The 17,236-nt window shown below is 37.7% G+C and overlaps 1 protein-coding gene across 9 annotated transcripts in view; it reads right to left on the bottom strand.

The window, feature by feature from the left end:
* Positions 1 to 17,236, bottom strand: part of ADGRB2 (adhesion G protein-coupled receptor B2) — a 433,339-nt gene that overhangs the window by 21,978 nt on the left and 394,125 nt on the right. For 6 of the 9 annotated variants that reach the window (XM_063456181.1, XM_063456190.1, XM_063456206.1 and 3 more), the window contains 9 exons: positions 16,615 to 16,681; positions 15,123 to 15,208; positions 8,122 to 8,217; positions 6,897 to 7,068; positions 4,383 to 4,478; positions 2,602 to 2,680; positions 1,032 to 1,669; positions 609 to 680; positions 150 to 245 (listed from right to left, as the gene is read on the bottom strand). In XM_063456181.1, coding sequence (XP_063312251.1) covers positions 150 to 245; positions 609 to 680; positions 1,032 to 1,669; positions 2,602 to 2,680; positions 4,383 to 4,478; positions 6,897 to 7,068; positions 8,122 to 8,217; positions 15,123 to 15,208; positions 16,615 to 16,681 — 1,402 coding nt within the window. The remainder of the gene's footprint in view (positions 1 to 149; positions 246 to 608; positions 681 to 1,031; positions 1,670 to 2,601; positions 2,681 to 4,382; positions 4,479 to 6,896; positions 7,069 to 8,121; positions 8,218 to 15,122; positions 15,209 to 16,614; positions 16,682 to 17,236) is intronic. The other 3 variants (XM_063456232.1, XM_063456241.1, XM_063456223.1) reach the window with 2 other exon arrangements.

Raw genomic sequence — 17,236 nt, 5'->3', positions numbered from 1 at the left:
TTTTGTACATCTGGTTATCCATGCTCTGTGCTGACATGTCATGTATTATGGGGTTGCTACACATTTTTTCCTGGACAGCTTTTTATTGCCAACCTTTCTTTGAAAAGATAAGTCACATTCTGTATTAGAGAGAGCATCAACAGACCTACCTTTGAACTGGCATCTCGGTATCTCTCCAAGGTATGGAACTTGCGGTTTAGTTCATGATAAAGCTCTGAGTGTCTTTTTCTTGTGTGCATCACTTTCTGTGAAAGGTCAACTGTAGAGTCAGCAGCGTAAACCAAGCAATCAATCATCTCCAATTAAAGTCTAACTATCCATGTAGCTACATCTAGGTACCAGTGCAGCTACATCATGTAATGCACATGAAATTCAAATGCAAATGAAAAAGCTTTGGAGAGCACTCAGGTAAGTGCAAAGTGATATGCAGCTAAAGCTTAGAAATTGGCTGCACCCTTAAAAAGAAGTATCTATACTGCCAAACCCCATAGAAGTAGGACTTTGTAAAAAAAAAAAAAAGAGGAGCAAATCACTTTAGAACATAATATAAGCATGTTTCTGAAAAAAAATAGTGTCTATGGTTTGTTATATTAAGTAATTGCACTCACCTCAAAATCCAAATCTGAGTATCTCAATCGCTTCCGCTGAGGGAGAAACACAGGGACAGGTTGGTGTGGTTTCTATGGAAGGAGGAAGAAAGAAAGGGAGGAAGGGAGGAAGATGGATTGAGAGAAGGGAGAAAAGGTATACAGATAGACATAGAAACAATGAGGCAGGAAGTGGAAAAAAGGAAATGTAATAAAAAAAAGAGATTGAGGAGTGAGGGAAAGCGTGTTTTAAAAAAAAAAATGAAAAAGTTAAACAAAACACTTGAAAATGAAACAAGGAACACCTCATTTGTTAAAGGAGGATATGTGATTTAGAGCCGTAAAAAAAATAAGGAGAAGAAAGAAAAGGGAGATGGACGCATATCATGTAACAAATGTTACGAAACATATATATAACATACATAAGCACCTTTTACTTCTCACCTCTAAAGATCCAGCACTCATGGATTGACCAGGTACCGTTCGAGGCATTGTACGGCTGCGCTCATTCATCTCTGATGCCAAAATCTGCCGTACTGAAGGTGGTTGCTTAAAAGGCAGGCCATATTGGTGCTGAGATGGTACATAAGGTGGGGTAAGATTGACATTGATGTGGTCCACTGATAAGAAGTTAGGGTACCCCTCTGCATCCCCCTGTTGGCGCCCCTTTCCCAAATCCGACAGTTTGACGTTGAGCTTTCCTTGTTCCCGGCCAAATGGTTTGAGGCTCAGAGTCCTTCTGGGTAGCACCATGTACTCACTCTCCAAAGAAGGCTCTTGTGAAGCATCTCCAAAGTCCATGGGCCACATATTTCCCTCTGGGCATAGGTACAGAGGTCCACGATCAAGGTTTATTTCCTTCTTTGGAAGAGGATCACTGAGCTCATTAACTTGATTGTGAGTAATTTTTGGAACCTGGAGGAGAATGCCACCAGGTGATGAAAAGTTACCAGGGAGGTGGGAAAAGCTAAGTCCATCTCCACCTTTATGATGCTTTAGGTCATCCTCATCATCGAGAGAAATTCGTGATAAAGCTCCAGTTACACTGGAGGGGTGGCATGTGTTCAGTTCTTTAAAAAGGACTGGAAAATAGAAAGGCAGGTAAATTCTTCCTCAAAACAAATTCAACATACCGTTTTCACTGATCTTCTTTTCATATTTTTAGCATTGGTCAAGTCATTGAAAAATAAATGTAGGAATTCCTCAGGGTTCACCATCCCTTCCTATCTGTTCATATTTTTCATCTGACTAGTAACCATCCACCCACCCACCATAGGTGTGAGGTGCATAAAGAAACATATACATGCTATATGCAGCCTAAAAACATAAAGGGCTTATCTGTTCTAAAGGGTAAACAATATTCTGTGATTGTTTTGTAGATAATAAAAATAGTTGTAAGAAGTTTCACAGTTAAGTACTAAAACATGATTCATTAGATTCCATCTATACAACATTACACATACTCAACATACATATAATCATGCACAACTCATTTTAGGTTTGTGAACTTATTGGATTCTCGCCCATCTAGCCCACTCACGGAAAGAAAGAAATGACATATACAAATCACTTGGACATTAAAATCTGCATCAAATAATGAAGAACACTTCTTTATTTGCTTCTTTGCAATTTTATAAATCTTTAGTGCTCTTTGAATACCTTTGTACAGTGATAAGTGTGGGAACTCAGTTCTATATGCAAATATAAAACGAGAACTGAATTCCCAGGAGTTTCCACCAAACTAAAGCAATGTTCCTTGCCATTTCACTATATAATGTCCAGATTATCTTATCCATACAATTTAACATTTCCCTACAACTCCTACTATTATTCCATACAATCTCTTCCTATAAGTCCCCCTATTACAACGTGTAACCTCAACGATTTCCTATTACTCCATATAACAACTCCCTATAACCCTTCATATTACTCTGTAACTCTTCTCTTCATATAACTTCGCCTGTTACCCCACATAACCTTTCCCTATATTCAATATACATATGCATTTTCTCACCTGTTTCCCCATGTGCTGTATACCATGAGGTCTTCTCATCAGATTGGCAAGCCAGATCCACATCTTTTTCAAAATCTGACTATTGGAATAACATAACAAGGCACAAAGAATAAGGGGTGGACAAAGACAGTCAAAATGTGGAGGATAACATTACAATGTATAAGAGCACAAGAAAAAAGGAAAGATAGAGATGTAAGATAAAGAAGATAAGAAAAGAAAAAGAGAATGAGAACAAGGGGACGCACAGATCAGCAGGCACTGGTAGAAAAGAATAAATGACTCACAAATCAAAGAGTGGGAAGGTCTTTCTAAAGATCTTTTTAACTTTGAATGCCAGTAGCCACAGAGTCCTCCATGGGCGAAGATTTATTATTGTGCCGCGTTTTGTATTTTCCAACAAGTTTTTGTTTGCTATGCAAGTCTTTTTATATATTAGTAAACCCCACCTGCCACCAATTAGGGAGTGTTGTGTCTCTTGCTTATATATCAAAGGCCACCACCCGCTGCCCACATGGATGGGTACTTTGGAAGCACTGAGACATCCCACGACAGGAGGCGGATATACATCGTTAAGCTAAACAAAACCCCCATTATTTTTTGCCTAGATGAGGTGTTTTTTAAAAATAAACAAAATCTGTCAGCAGCAAAGTTGCTGTTTAGTAGATAAGGGAGTGCACTGGATTTTCATTTTTATTGTACTTTTTGGCTCCCAGCAGCACCCTATTTATGCATGTTTAGGTGAGTGCAGGCAGCCCCTTGTTTTCTCATATATATACAGTTGCAAGAAAAAGTATGTGAACCCTTTGAATGATATGGATTTCTGCACAAATTGGTCATAAAATGTGATCTGATCATCATCTAAGTCACAACAATAGATAATCACAGTCTGCTTAAACTAATAACACACAAAGAATGAAATGTTGCCATGTTTTTATTGAACAGACCATGTAAACATTCACAGTGCAGGTGGAAAAAGTATGTGAACCCTTGGATTTAATAACTGGTTGAACCTCCTTTGGCAGCAATAACTTCAACCAAACGTTTCCTGTAGTTGCAGATCAGACGTGCACAACGGTCAGGAGTAATTCTTCACCATTCCTCTTTACAGAACTGTTTCATTCAAAAGGGTTCACATACTTTTTCTTGCAACTGTATATATATATATATTTGTGAGTCTAGCCAACTCCTTGGTTTTGCACCCCTCCCTGTCAATGGTACCTCATCCCAGGGCCCTATTTAGCCTTGCACTGCAGAGAACTTGAGATGGATTTTTTTCCCCACGTAAGTAGCTAGTTTAGCAGACACTTGGCTGTTAGAGTAGGACCTGCCAAAGATGGGTTACATTGACGTTGTGGCAGGCTTATGCAGTGTATAATCATATAATGTAACTAAATCCCTATTATTATTTTTTACATAGATTAGGTGTTTTTAAAAAACAAACAAAATCTGTCAGCACCAAAGTTGCTGTGTAGTAGATAAGGGAGTGCGCTGGATTTTCATTTTTATTATACATTGTTAAGCCTCTTACACAGGGTCATCGGGGACACCAGAAGGTGGTACGAGTGACCTGTCCCACCACTTCTTTTTCAGAGCTCTTACCCAATGGCGCAGTAATTTTTGTTATAGTTTTTTTTTAACTCCAGCGCTGCTAGGACATTAGCAGTGAGTAGAATAGATATACCGGTAAACAAAAATAAACTTAATTGCAGGCATAGTTAAGATATAAGACACATTCCTTATCTCTCTTTTTTAGGGAACAGACAGATTTGGCTTACACTCACCATGATCTGAAGTTGACCATTTTTGCAGGAGTTTGGGGAATCCTCATTTTCATCACTGCGGCACCCTCCCATTTGGCATTTCACAACTTCCTGAACCTGTCAAAAAAGGGAGACAAGGATTATGGATTCCATTCAGGCAAGTTGTAAATTGTACAACATGCCTGTTTTTGATAAATTTGTGTTAATCCAATAGCAGCACGAATGCCCGACGAGGTTTATGAATAAAACTGGGAATTGCAGAGAATTGAAAGGGTAATTGCAATTTTTTGGTCAACATATTCAAGTTTGGAAACTCGCTTACTTGGAAAATGTGTAAAATTGAGCTGTTTTGGCCATGAAATTTGCAGTTCCCTTGTCAATTATTATTTATGAGTCTAGGTTTGTGTATAATATTAAGAGCCAATAAATCAGAGCATAGGTAAGGAAAAAAGGTAACACTTTTGAGTGAAAGATGTGACAAAATGCACGGTAGGGGAATTAGATTAAAATAAGAAAATATTTAAGCAATGCCAAGAGTTAATGCATAAAATAAACATTTATATATAGCTTTACTTATATATCTCCTTTCGTCCAATATTATAAAATTTTATGAAATCTAATTTTAAATTAGAAAATCAACCAAAACAAAACAGGCATGCTAAATATACTAAGGGTTCTACCTTGCTATATATATATATATATATATATATATATATATAAAGAGATAAACTTGGCACTCACCCTTTTAAAAAAAAATTCCAATATTCTTGCCTGGGTGCAGACCTCAGCGTAGGTATGAATATTCCAATGTTATAATAAGGTGCACTCACAGGACTTTTTTTCAATAACTTACTTTTATTCTGAGAAGTGAATTACATGTGAAGAAAATATCGTAAATCGACGTTTCGACCCCTATAGGGCCTTTTTCAAGATGAAAAAGGCCCTATAGGGGTCGAAACGTCGATTTACGATATTTTCTTCACATGTAATTCACTTCTCAGAATAAAAGTAAGTTATTGAAAAAAAGTCCTGTGAGTGCACCTTATTATAACATTGGAATATATATATATATATATATATATATATATATATATATATATGAAAATGTACATACATATACACATTTCCATAGGAATGTGATAACCAGTTTTGAATCACAGACAAGATCACCTTGTCCCTGGGTAAGAAGCTTAACAATGTTTACCCGCTTTCCTTAAATCCTCATAGACTGAAAGCTCGTTTGAACAGGGCCTTCAAATATATATATAACTGCTGCTATCTGCTATAGTTACCCCGCCCCAGTAACAAAAGAAGATCTTCTTGTGAGATGATCATTGAAAACATTTACCCAAAATATCCAGTTGTGTAAAGATTGTTGCCCTCTAAGTCAGCATATGTTTTGGGGTTTTTCTTCGTAAATGTGAAACTTTGAGGTCTACATGATTATTCCTAGTTGGCAAAGAACTTCATTCTACTCTAAAGGTTCAGCATCCGATAATTTACATTATACAGTCCTAAGCAAGGTTAAAAAGTGGGTCACTACTCCTGAAAGATTACTGTTAACAACAAACTAAAGTGACAACACATTCAAAATAAGTTCCTCTCTTAGCGGGTAGGTATAGCCACATACTGCTCGATGAGACTAATGGCTGATTTCCTGTGACAGTGTATGCCTTGTCTAAGCAGCTGCTTACTTTGCTCTACTTTATATTCCCCCATTGTAAACGGCAATGGATTAAATGGGCTTCATGTTTGCAAACGTCACAGTTGGAAGGGACAAGAAGGCACCCAAGATGAGTAAGTATACATGGAAGCAGAGGTCTGTAATGCAAAGGCTCAAAAATCAATGCTGCAAGAAACCTCCAATGGGTTAATGTATTGTATGTGTGGAAGCTGGGGATGGATTCATTGTTGAGTGTATATGTTTTATGTAAATTAGGTATTTGTGACTAGCAAAAGCACATGGGGAGATTATTGATATAAGCGGCTGATTTCTTAAGATATGGATAAAAACCTGTAATAGTCTCACTTGCACCTAGGGGTGTGTGCATGAATATGTACACATAGCTGTATAGAGAACTGGCCAATACCCCCTTCCATTCTAAGTCATCCATCTGAGACTAGTTATCCTGCAATTATTGTGTTTTATATATCCTGCGATTGTCTGTCAAGCTGGAAGCATAGCAGCAAAATGTACAATGTGTGGCATAGGATGCATACTCGGTAACACGCAAATAATGTATGCAGATAAAGCCACTTTCCTGTAAGCATATTAAGGCTATGATTAAACCTCATCCATGTGATTGTATGCATGATGGCTGCAAATCCTCTCTTCTGAGTCCTACAATAGAGCTTAACAAGGGAAAAAGCACCAGTGATCTCCTGTTATAGAATAATGTTTAACAACCTGCTAGCTTATTCCACCACAAGCAATTACAAGGATTTGGGGCTTCAATGCTAACATGTTTAGAGATGTTCTAAAAGAAAAAAGGTGGTTAGAGAATCTGCAGAAAAGTGACAGTGACAGCTACTTACCTCCCGGCGTAGGAAGCAATGTACAGTGATAATTACACAGCCCTGCACAGAATTGAACACTGCAAAGAGTACTTGGAAGAGGATGGAACGGCGATCAGTCATGGCCAGAACTGCAGACATCCAGGTGAGTGCCAGGAGAGGAAGGACCACACAGGAACTCCAGAGAGATGCCCTGTTGTGAAGGAATGGAACACGGTGCAGAGAGGAGAAGAAAAAGAGAAACAGAAAAAGAGCAAGGCAGAGATATAGAAATGAGAGTGAGAGGGGAAAGAGGGAAAGAAAGACAGCAAGAGAAAAAGATGAACAATTGAATAATGTTAATAGATAATGCCAAGGTGAATGGCAGAGAATGAAAAAAAAAAAAGTGGACAGTCCAAAAAGGTATAAAATTACCAGTACAGGGCAAACAGAAAAAAGTAGACAAGCAGAAATGAATGCAATAGAATAGAAGCAAAAACAAAAAAGAAAAATGGAGAAAAAAAATAAAATAAAAAGCATGAGAGTGATAAACAGAAGAAAAATTATGTTGTGTTGAGTAGTGAAAGTTCAGTGAATGAATTAGGATGGAGATCAAGACAGAGAATTATGGTACATTATTATGTACAGTGAGGTGAGGGGAAATGCAAGAGGTGTAGGTAAGGAGAGATAAAAGATAATGAAGCCCAGGTTAGGTGTGATTGTTTGCACCCAAGTCACCTCCTATCATTTAACTTCTGATGATCCCTTGCCATGGAAATAAATGTTGCTAGGTAAGTTACATGTGGGTTCACATCCTTGACCTAAGAATGCTGTGTGATGGGGCAAGCGGCAGTCTTCACCAACAGTGACAGGCAGAGAATGAGAGCAAGAAAGGGGCTGTCTCTTAGTGTACTGAGGTGATATGAGAGAGACAATAACAAGTACAATACAATGTAGTACTGCTACAGATAAGACGCAACACTGTGCAAGTAACAAGGTAACAATTGACATAGAGTAAGTCTCGTAAACATCAAGATTCAAGGGAAATCCGCAGTGCCAGTGTGGTCATTTTCAAGCATTGGAAAATGTGCTTAGGTGTTAGGAAGAGTGGGGTGTCCTATTCTATAAACATACCCAAGGAAGTGAGGGGTTATTGTGGTGCCGCTATGTGTATGGTATGGATCGGTTAGTATACTTGAGTGTTGCTTAATGTTCACAGTGTATGAGTGTGTGAGAATCAACAGGAAAAAGAGCACTGGAGACTAACACAGCGTTGCTGGCAGTAGCTGCAGACAGGCTGGCGCTGGGCAGCACTCCACAAGTGGAACAAATCAGTGGCAGGTTTCTGCAGGACATCTCACTTCTGCGACAGAACCCAGCAAGCAACAGAGCATGCAGGGAGGACCACGGTTTAATACAACACAGGACAGGGAGATATATAAACATACATACACACACACACAAACACGTATAAAATATTATGTATATATTATATACAATAATAATGGGTATATATTATATAAATATATTATACACCACATTAAAGGTATGAATGAGGAAAGACAGAGTGAGCAGGAAAAATTCAAACACATATAGAACGAAAGTAACGTAATAGGGTAATCATGCAGACATAATATATACAGGGAACACACAAATCGAAAGGGATACAAGAATAAACAGAGTTTGTATTTTTGAATATTAAATCATACATTAACATGCGTAGGAAGGCAGAATCCAATAGAATTAGGAAACATGTCATACCGAAGGAAATATAATGGGGGAGAATAGGAGAGTATGGGGAAGTGAGGGAGAAAAGTAGCATTAAGATGAGGGATACAGAAACAGAAGGGAAGAGCAAGACAGATAGGGACATAGTGCAAATGAAGGAGAAATAATAGAGCAAGGAATAGGAGAGAGAGATAAAAGGCAGTGTGTTAGATCAGCGCTGGACTGGCAGGAAGGCAGCACCAAGGTTAGCATGAGATGGACACAAGGAATGGGGAGTACACATCACCAATAATTCCCTCAAAGTCTGTGAGATCTACCACCCCCCCCCCCCCAGAACTTCCATGGTGGCATGTTGGGAACTTCAACAAGCACCAGTATTATATGATTTATAGCTATTATGTCATAGGAGGGGTATAGGGAGCAGTATAGACAATAATGACATTGAATGGAACACTCGGGCAATACACTTGGACATACGCTGGTATGATAAAACACACTAACACAACATACTAAAATTGCAAACAAAAACACCTTTGAGGCTTAACACACAGAAATGTACTTCTTTTGCAGCATATCTCCCTATTTAGGAAGATCATTTTTTTTTTTGTCATTCTATTCATATTTGTCTTTTTTATCTACCCTGGTATCTCTTTTCTATTCAGTGTTTTCCAAGAGCTCAATTGGGATTTATGAGTGTACAACAGAGCTTCACATCATTCAAATTTTAAATAATCTGCCTTTAAAATGCATTAGACAAGTTTAGAAATGAGTCCGTGTAAATAAAATAAATTGGTCATGATCTCAATTATATTTCCATGTATTTAACTGCCTATCAATAGATTATCAAGTTATCTTTAGATTTCCTAAAAAGCCTTGTTCTCTAGTCACCACTACCACCACCAATCATACGCTAAAAGGTTTCATTGGTCATTTGAAATATCGAGAGGAATACTGAAGGACGCATAATATATAGGGATATACGTATGTTGTATGGTAAATACATATTAAAAAAAATTGAATTTGTACATTAATGAAATGGTTATATCACATTTTGAAATAACAACAATGATGTATGCTAAAAAAGATTGTAAGTTACATAACGAATAATACACACATAAAAAAACAAGTTACATCTTGAAATGTTTTTGTCATCAAATATTTATATTTAAACATTTATTTTAGTTTTTCAATTTTGCACCATTTTTAAAAGTAAAAGTTAAAATAGACATCACAGTTTAGGACATAAACATACCTTTTCCAATACTTGCTATTTGATTATGCCTATTACTAGGGCATCTATGTGTCATTTTGCAGTACAGAGTTTGCTTCCAGAATGGGAAACATGTTTTTTAGATGTAATCAATAAAGGAGATCCCTATCTACACCAGTGTTTTTTTTTTTTTTTTTAAGTGTGCTAAAGCTCATAAGTGTTCCACAAGCAACCTCAAGATTGCCCCAAACACACTGTATTGAGGGCTGCAATAAAATAGTCGTTCTGAAGGTATTTTTGACTTTGAAGTTGTAATTCTCAAAACTGTGGCATTAGTTTAAAACTAATAGAGCACTTTAGATATTAGGGAGGTTAAATGCTGCATACCTATCCACTTATCCAAAGATTCTTCCACTATGTATGGACATCATACATGACACATTTTTAGAGGCTACCACTGTATTTAATCTATAATAAATGGCCCCATATCATGTTCATGGATGACACATTCATCAAGTTCTGGTTTTAGCTAACAGCCTCTCGTATTATGACACTCATAGCTTAACATTTCCTGTTAAGCAATTTGCTGTTTGAAAAGCCAGAACATGGCATGCAGCCACTTGGGAGCTATACAGATGCTGTGTCTATTTTAGTCAAATTGCACGTGGTACAGTTGGCGATTATGAAGTATGCATGTACTCAAAGAATTCACTTTTCTTTTTATTGCAGGATGAATGATTCAAAATGAAATGTTATGATATGCTTCCTTGAAGATGCAATTCCCGAAGTTTAGCTTTAAACTCACTCTAGAGGCTATTAGCAATAAAACATCAACACTAAAACTATAAAATTCAACATTACCTGAATATTCTGTGCATTTCCTTAAATGTTTCTTTGTGGATGTGTGTGATATCGTCCTAAGCTACTGGCCTTAAGTCAACCCAGCCCAACTAATGCTAGTGAGTGGTACATTAGCTAAATTACTGTGGAGTTTTGGCACAGCTTTTTTTTTCCAAATGGTGTACCCTCCTCTGCTGTTTAGTCCCTCTCTACTTCTACTCAGTGTTTATTTGTCTTGTCTACTGAGGCTGTTCATGCGCCCTCTAGCTGACACTCATCGTCTCATTTAGCTACATTAGCTGTTGCTATCCACACTACAATCACATACAGTGAGGATAATTAAGGACACATGACGGAAATATTCCGTCATGATTTTCTTTTATTTCTGAAGCTTTGTCCTTAAGGGGAAAAAGGGCTGTGCAGTTACAGGCAGCGCTGTATTTAGCGCAAGGTTGACAAGGCATTTGCCTAGGGCAGCATAAAACCAGAATACACCACTGGTTATAGGGGATAGTTATATCCTGGAGGGCTCAAAGCATCTGTCCCTTAAGTCTGCAAATGCGACTGTCGGACATCGTGGTGTGGCCTGGCCCACATGGAACTACTGGCAAGGGGTTGCGCGGCGCGCACTGAGTAACCCCCACACACCGTCACCCCCCCTTCAACCTGCCACACTCACATTAACTCCCCCCAACCCTGTCACACTCCCCTTCCTTCACACTGTCACAAATTCTATCACATTAACCCCTTTCGATTCTATCACCCCCCCACACACACACACTGTCACCCCTCTTCAACCTGCCACACTCACAATAACTCCCCCAATCCTGTCACAAATCTGATCACATTAACCCCTCCAATTCTGTCATACTCACACTTCCCCAATGATACCACCGTCACCCTGTCACATAAATCCCCCTGATTTTGTCAAACTCACCCACCCTATCTAACCCCTCCTCCAACCCCCAACACAACCCAATGCCCCTCACCCCAGCCATGACACAGAACAATGTCACATTAACCCCCTTAATCCTGTCACACTCACCTCCCTTCTCCCAGTCACACTACCTCCTTCAGCCATGTCACAATCACTACCCAACCCTGTCACACTCACCACCCAAAACTGTCTCATTCATTCCTCTGGCCCTGTCATAATCACCCACTAACAACAGTCATCATACACACACAGTCATAAAAAAAAGTGGGAAGGCAAGATCCAGGGGGCCCAAGCAAATGCTTGCCCTGGGTCCAATGAATATTACAGACGGCCCTGCGCACATGCATAAAGTACATTATTACATTTAGTAAACATAAATCAGATACTATCTTTAACACATTAAAAATGTTTAATTGATTAAATATATTTTGATGGTAATGTCCATTCACGTAAATTATACTTAAGACACTGCCCTGGAAAACACAATGACATTTGCCATAATAATGTCCTGACATTACACACTCAAGAACATGCAAGCATTACATACAGAGACACTCATATTACACACTAAACTTTTGGAATTACATACAGGGATAATATGACATTACATAAGAAATATCTCAATATCATACAGAGACGCTCCACGAAGTACACTCACAATAGTGTTCTGACATTACACTGAAAATAACTGCAACAATGTGCCATTGTGCTTGATGAAAAAACTCAGTCTTGACTTAAACCTACAGAACCTAACTTTATCCAACCACACCTTTACAACTGCCTATTTGTCTCCAAAACTCTCCCAGCTGCCCTCCTTATATGAGACAGAAAAAGATAAGAGGAAAAATAATGCTCTGCACCATTAACCCCTTAAGGACCAAACTTCTGGAATAAAAGGGAATCATGACATGTCACACATGTCATGTGTCCTTAAGGGGTTAAATCGGCAGATTAGATATCAACTTTGGAGACAGGAGGAATTCTGTGCCTGCACCCCAGCACTCTCCATTTAGTTAGCCACTCGGAGGGACAGAGAGCAATAGGAAAGGGGAGCACAGTGGATGGAGAAAGTGAAAAAGTGGAAAGCAAAAAGTGGAGAGAGACCAAAGGAATGCAACACCTGCAACTGGGGGGCAAAAGGGTATAAAGCACCTGTGAACCGAATGTAGTAGACTATTAGTCTAAATTGTGGAATATGAGTATGAGGGGTTCCCAAATGTCTCAAATGGGCATAGTACTGTAAAAGGTTTTAAATCACTGCTCTAGAAAGATTCCAGATAGGATAAGATCCAGTTGAGCTCAAGGTAACAATTGAGTTTATAAATCATGAACTAGTGACTACCAAATTAGAAACTTGACTGAACTAACATGGAAATCATTTGAGATTCCTATGGCAGAAACATTATTAGAGGAACTGGTTTCAAACACTGCTTCAAAATAATTGGATTATGAAATGAGAGTTTCTCTTCATGAATATGATATAATTTGTGCCTCTATTAAGGGAGTTATATCCATATTTAGATTAGAAACAAATGTTTGTCAATATTAGTACTTTTCGGTATATCTTCATTTTACAACAAGCATGTCAAACTCGCGGCCCGCAGGCTGCATGCAGCCCACAATGAACATCTTTGCGGACCGGCAATCAGCGAGTACATGCTTGTTGTTAAGGCAGAGTAGGCACTTGCTCTCCCCACACTGCAGGTGCCTACTCTGCTAAAATGTACCCGGCTGGGAGGAGAGTTCCCTGGCGGCAGCGAGGGAGCTCAGTCTTCCTGCTCCTCACTGCTCCCTCTAGCGTGCCATTTGTAGTGATGCAAGGTGCTGGAATAGGACATCATATTCCGGCACCTGGCATCACTAAACTGCGCGCGAGGGAGCAGTGAGGAGCAGGAAGGATATCTCCAGATAGAAGATCCCCACTGGACCCGAGGGAATGGTGAGTGTGTGCAAGAATGTGTGTGTGTCTGTCTGTGAGTGAGTTTGTATGTGTGTCTGTCTGTCTGTGAGTGAGTGTCTGTGTCTGCCAGTGAGTGGGTCTGTGTGTGTGTGTCTGTCAGTGAGTGTGTGTTTCTGTGTGTGTGTGAGTGTGTGCCGGTCAGTGTTGCGATGACGTCGACGTGCTCCACCTTCACAGGGTTTCAAGAAGTAGCGGGAGGATCCACTTTGGCACATGGTGTGGACGGCGCCATTTGGGGTGTACCAAAGCCCGGATTCCGGAGTCGCATACTGGCAGCGGCAATGTGAGTGGAGTTTGCTTGTTGGCTAGAGGGGGGTGCTGGGATTTAGTAGAGGGGGGAGGACAGGGATTTAGTATAGAGGAGGACTGGGATTTAGTGGAGGGGGAGGACTGGGATTTAGTAAAGGGGGGACTGGGATTTAGTAGAGGGGGATGCTGTATTTTTTTTTATAATGTACTTTTCAAAATAAACCTATGTTTCAATGAATATTTCAGGGTTTTTTTTGTTTTGTTTTTTGCGGCTCACATAATCTTAAACCTTGTTTATTTGGCCCGTGCTAGCCTTTGAGTTTGACATGCTTGGTGTACAAGATATTATCCTTTAAAAAACTTTTTTGTTTTTATATGTAGAATGGTTGTTTTGTTATACTTCTATTTTTTTTTAAATCAAATTCCATAAACATTTATATTTGTTAAAAAAAAAAAGATTTCAGAACAAATTTCTTAACTAGGTTCCCAACTATACCATAAGCTTTTCCTTTGTTATGACTTTTCCATCTACTCTGCTTTTGCTTTGTCCTATATCTTTTGTCTCTTGGCTACCAAAACACCTGTTAGACTATATCTGATAAACTAATATCAATTTGTATCTATTCTTATTTTATGATATATTTGTTATTTCCCCATGTGTCAATTTATTTGTAATTGTATAGTTACAAATAAATTGCAATGGGAAAAATAACATTAATTTTAAATGGGTGATTTATAATAATTCCATGCAAGATATGTTTGCATTCAGATACTAAAAAGACCTTCTGGATCGTGCATTTACTATTTATTACTACTCATAGTAATTGTATAATAGTTATTGTGTGTGTGTGTGTGTGTGTTTTAATGGCTCATGTATATTACATACAGGAATATCCTACAGTAAACAGACATGTAGATCATACAAAATCATGCATACCAAACCAACAATACAATCTACACAGACAGGCTGTAATATGACACAGATGAAAAAAAAACTATTATGAGCTGGCGAAACAGCAATCAATGGAACCTCACAGACAAAAACTACAACACAGGCAAGCCAGGTCTCAGACATTACACACAAAATTTCACTGATATAATCTGTCAACACACAATAAATTGAATTGACTATGCAAAGGTAGGATTACAGTTTCCAAAAGTGCACAGATACATACATGTATTGATACAGTAAAAACAGATAGATATAATACAGACATATAAAGAAACAAACAAAGCTATGATGCTGACCAGGAAGACGTATATGGGTAATTACATAAATGCAGGGTAAACAAAATCTCATTCCATAACAGAGCATCAGTGCTACCCACAAAATAGAGCACTCACCCAGCTCTCTGCTTTTTGGATTTGTCAGATATTCCATCTCGAGACATTAGTTTGTTGAAGACAATGATCCCAATCAGCATGTTCACCTGTGGCAGATCGTAATAAATTCAGTGAAATCTCGCCAAAAACAATATGGGGATTTTAGCTTATGCCAGGATATAGGCACTTTGCCCGCTAATCTAACCATTTTGGTTGTCTGCCATTTCCATTTATTTTTGCAATGCAGTAATTTGGAAAGAATTCTTATTTTTGTTGTTTGCGTCTTTTAGACTATTTTATGTTTTTGTACCACTATTATTTACATTTTGCTAGCTGTTCTTATAGGCAGCTCAGATGTGTTTGATACTTATTTTTATTTTCACCCACAGATGTCTAGTGTGCACCTAAAATAGGTATTCTATCTATAAGCAATGTATATATGTAGAATAGAGAGATTGTGTGGGTTTTAATGCATATTTTCTAATCACTATTGAAATCTCGATTGGGAAATTAATATGGCCCATGCAAGTGAGCACAATCCTGAACATTAGTGATAACCCACAAAACAGTTTGCAAACTCACAATAATATCGATACACCTATTTTGACTTAGCATAATGTATTGAGCAAAATATGATTTATTATTTATAACAGAATTATGGCAATTCCTGTTTATGGTTCCTGTTCTGCTGGTAGGTAATTGATTATCTGCAACTACCATTTTGTTAATATTAAATTGCTAAAATACTTCTAAAAATGATTAACTTTCTATTCATATTTGTATTTAATTCTGAAATCTGACTTCACAAGACCACATCCCTGTCTGACTAATGTCAAGGGTATGCTAGTTCAAAAAACCATTATGATTCTGCCATTTTCAAAACATATATTAAAATAAACCTATAAAATATTATATGAAAATTATGTCATGTTTCCACAATGCAGCTTCCTTTGAATCAAAAATAACATACAGTCCCAACCCTGATACAGTGGACTAATGGTTACACAGCAGGTAGGGACTAACCTGCAGTTCCACATTAGTTGATAAACTGCCATAATCCTTCATTAGTCTGTTTGTCATAACTAGATGCTGACAGAGGATCATGTAGGTTCTTCTGATACAAGTTGTCAATGCCTGGTATATATGGTTTGTAAAAATAAACTCTTAAATCCCTGAACTGGGTTCTGAGACCTTTGACAGTTTTTAAGGACAAAACATATATAGACGTGTCAATCTAAACTGAAGATTTCACCTATGCTAAAAAAGCAAACCACTAAAAAAATATGGACTTCTTGTGTTGTCATGCATTTAATAAAAATATGGTCTAAGAAAAGTGAGCTCATTATAAAGAAATGACTAACACAAAATAAACATTTATGAGCTAGATTCATAAATATTATGTTCTCAGATGTGACATTTCCTCTTTAAGCATGGAAAGCTTATTAGAAAAATGAGAATATGAGACAACAGTCTCTTGTCACAATGTGTCTATATTTTTCTTGTTGTCACGTACCAGGACAATGACGGCAGCAGGTCCAACAAAGGCGTAAAGTAGTCCTCCTTCCAATGAGAGCCAGCAGCTGGAGTGTACAGGGGACAATTAGAATTAATGAAAATAAAGCATTAATGTTTATCACAGTCAAGATATCAATTGATGACAGAAGAATAATGCCAGGAAATCAGGATATGTGATAGTGTTACAGTCAATTGTTTTTCTACCAATTTTTTATGAAAACTGAAACTTAGAAATATACAGCATGCATTGTGTGTAATAAATAACTTTTATCTCTCAGGTATACATTTGTTTGCAGATTTATTCATTAAAATGTGAATAGTCAAGAATGTTTTGCTATTTTGGCACAAAAATCAATCAATAAATAAACGTAGTTTAATCTTTAGAGTGCCAACGCAGTTTTGATTTTTTATTTTTTTTTCTCAAATGTGTCCAGGAAAAATTTAAACTTTTCAGTTTCTCTTATTTATTTTTGGATAAGCTTTCCAAATGATTAATTTCAGATAAACTTTAAATTATTTAACATTATGAAAGATATTACAATTTTGTAATAACCAAAGAAAAAAGTTCCCTGCGCTCTTTCCACATCCCTATGTATTTTTAAACAAATGGAGGTTTTTAG

This window comes from Pelobates fuscus, chromosome 1, assembly GCF_036172605.1.
Source record: "Pelobates fuscus isolate aPelFus1 chromosome 1, aPelFus1.pri, whole genome shotgun sequence".
In the NCBI taxonomy this organism is placed as follows: domain Eukaryota; kingdom Metazoa; phylum Chordata; class Amphibia; order Anura; family Pelobatidae; genus Pelobates; species Pelobates fuscus.
Note: the sequence above shows the minus strand (reverse complement) of the source record. Positions and strands in the feature narration are given on the sequence as shown.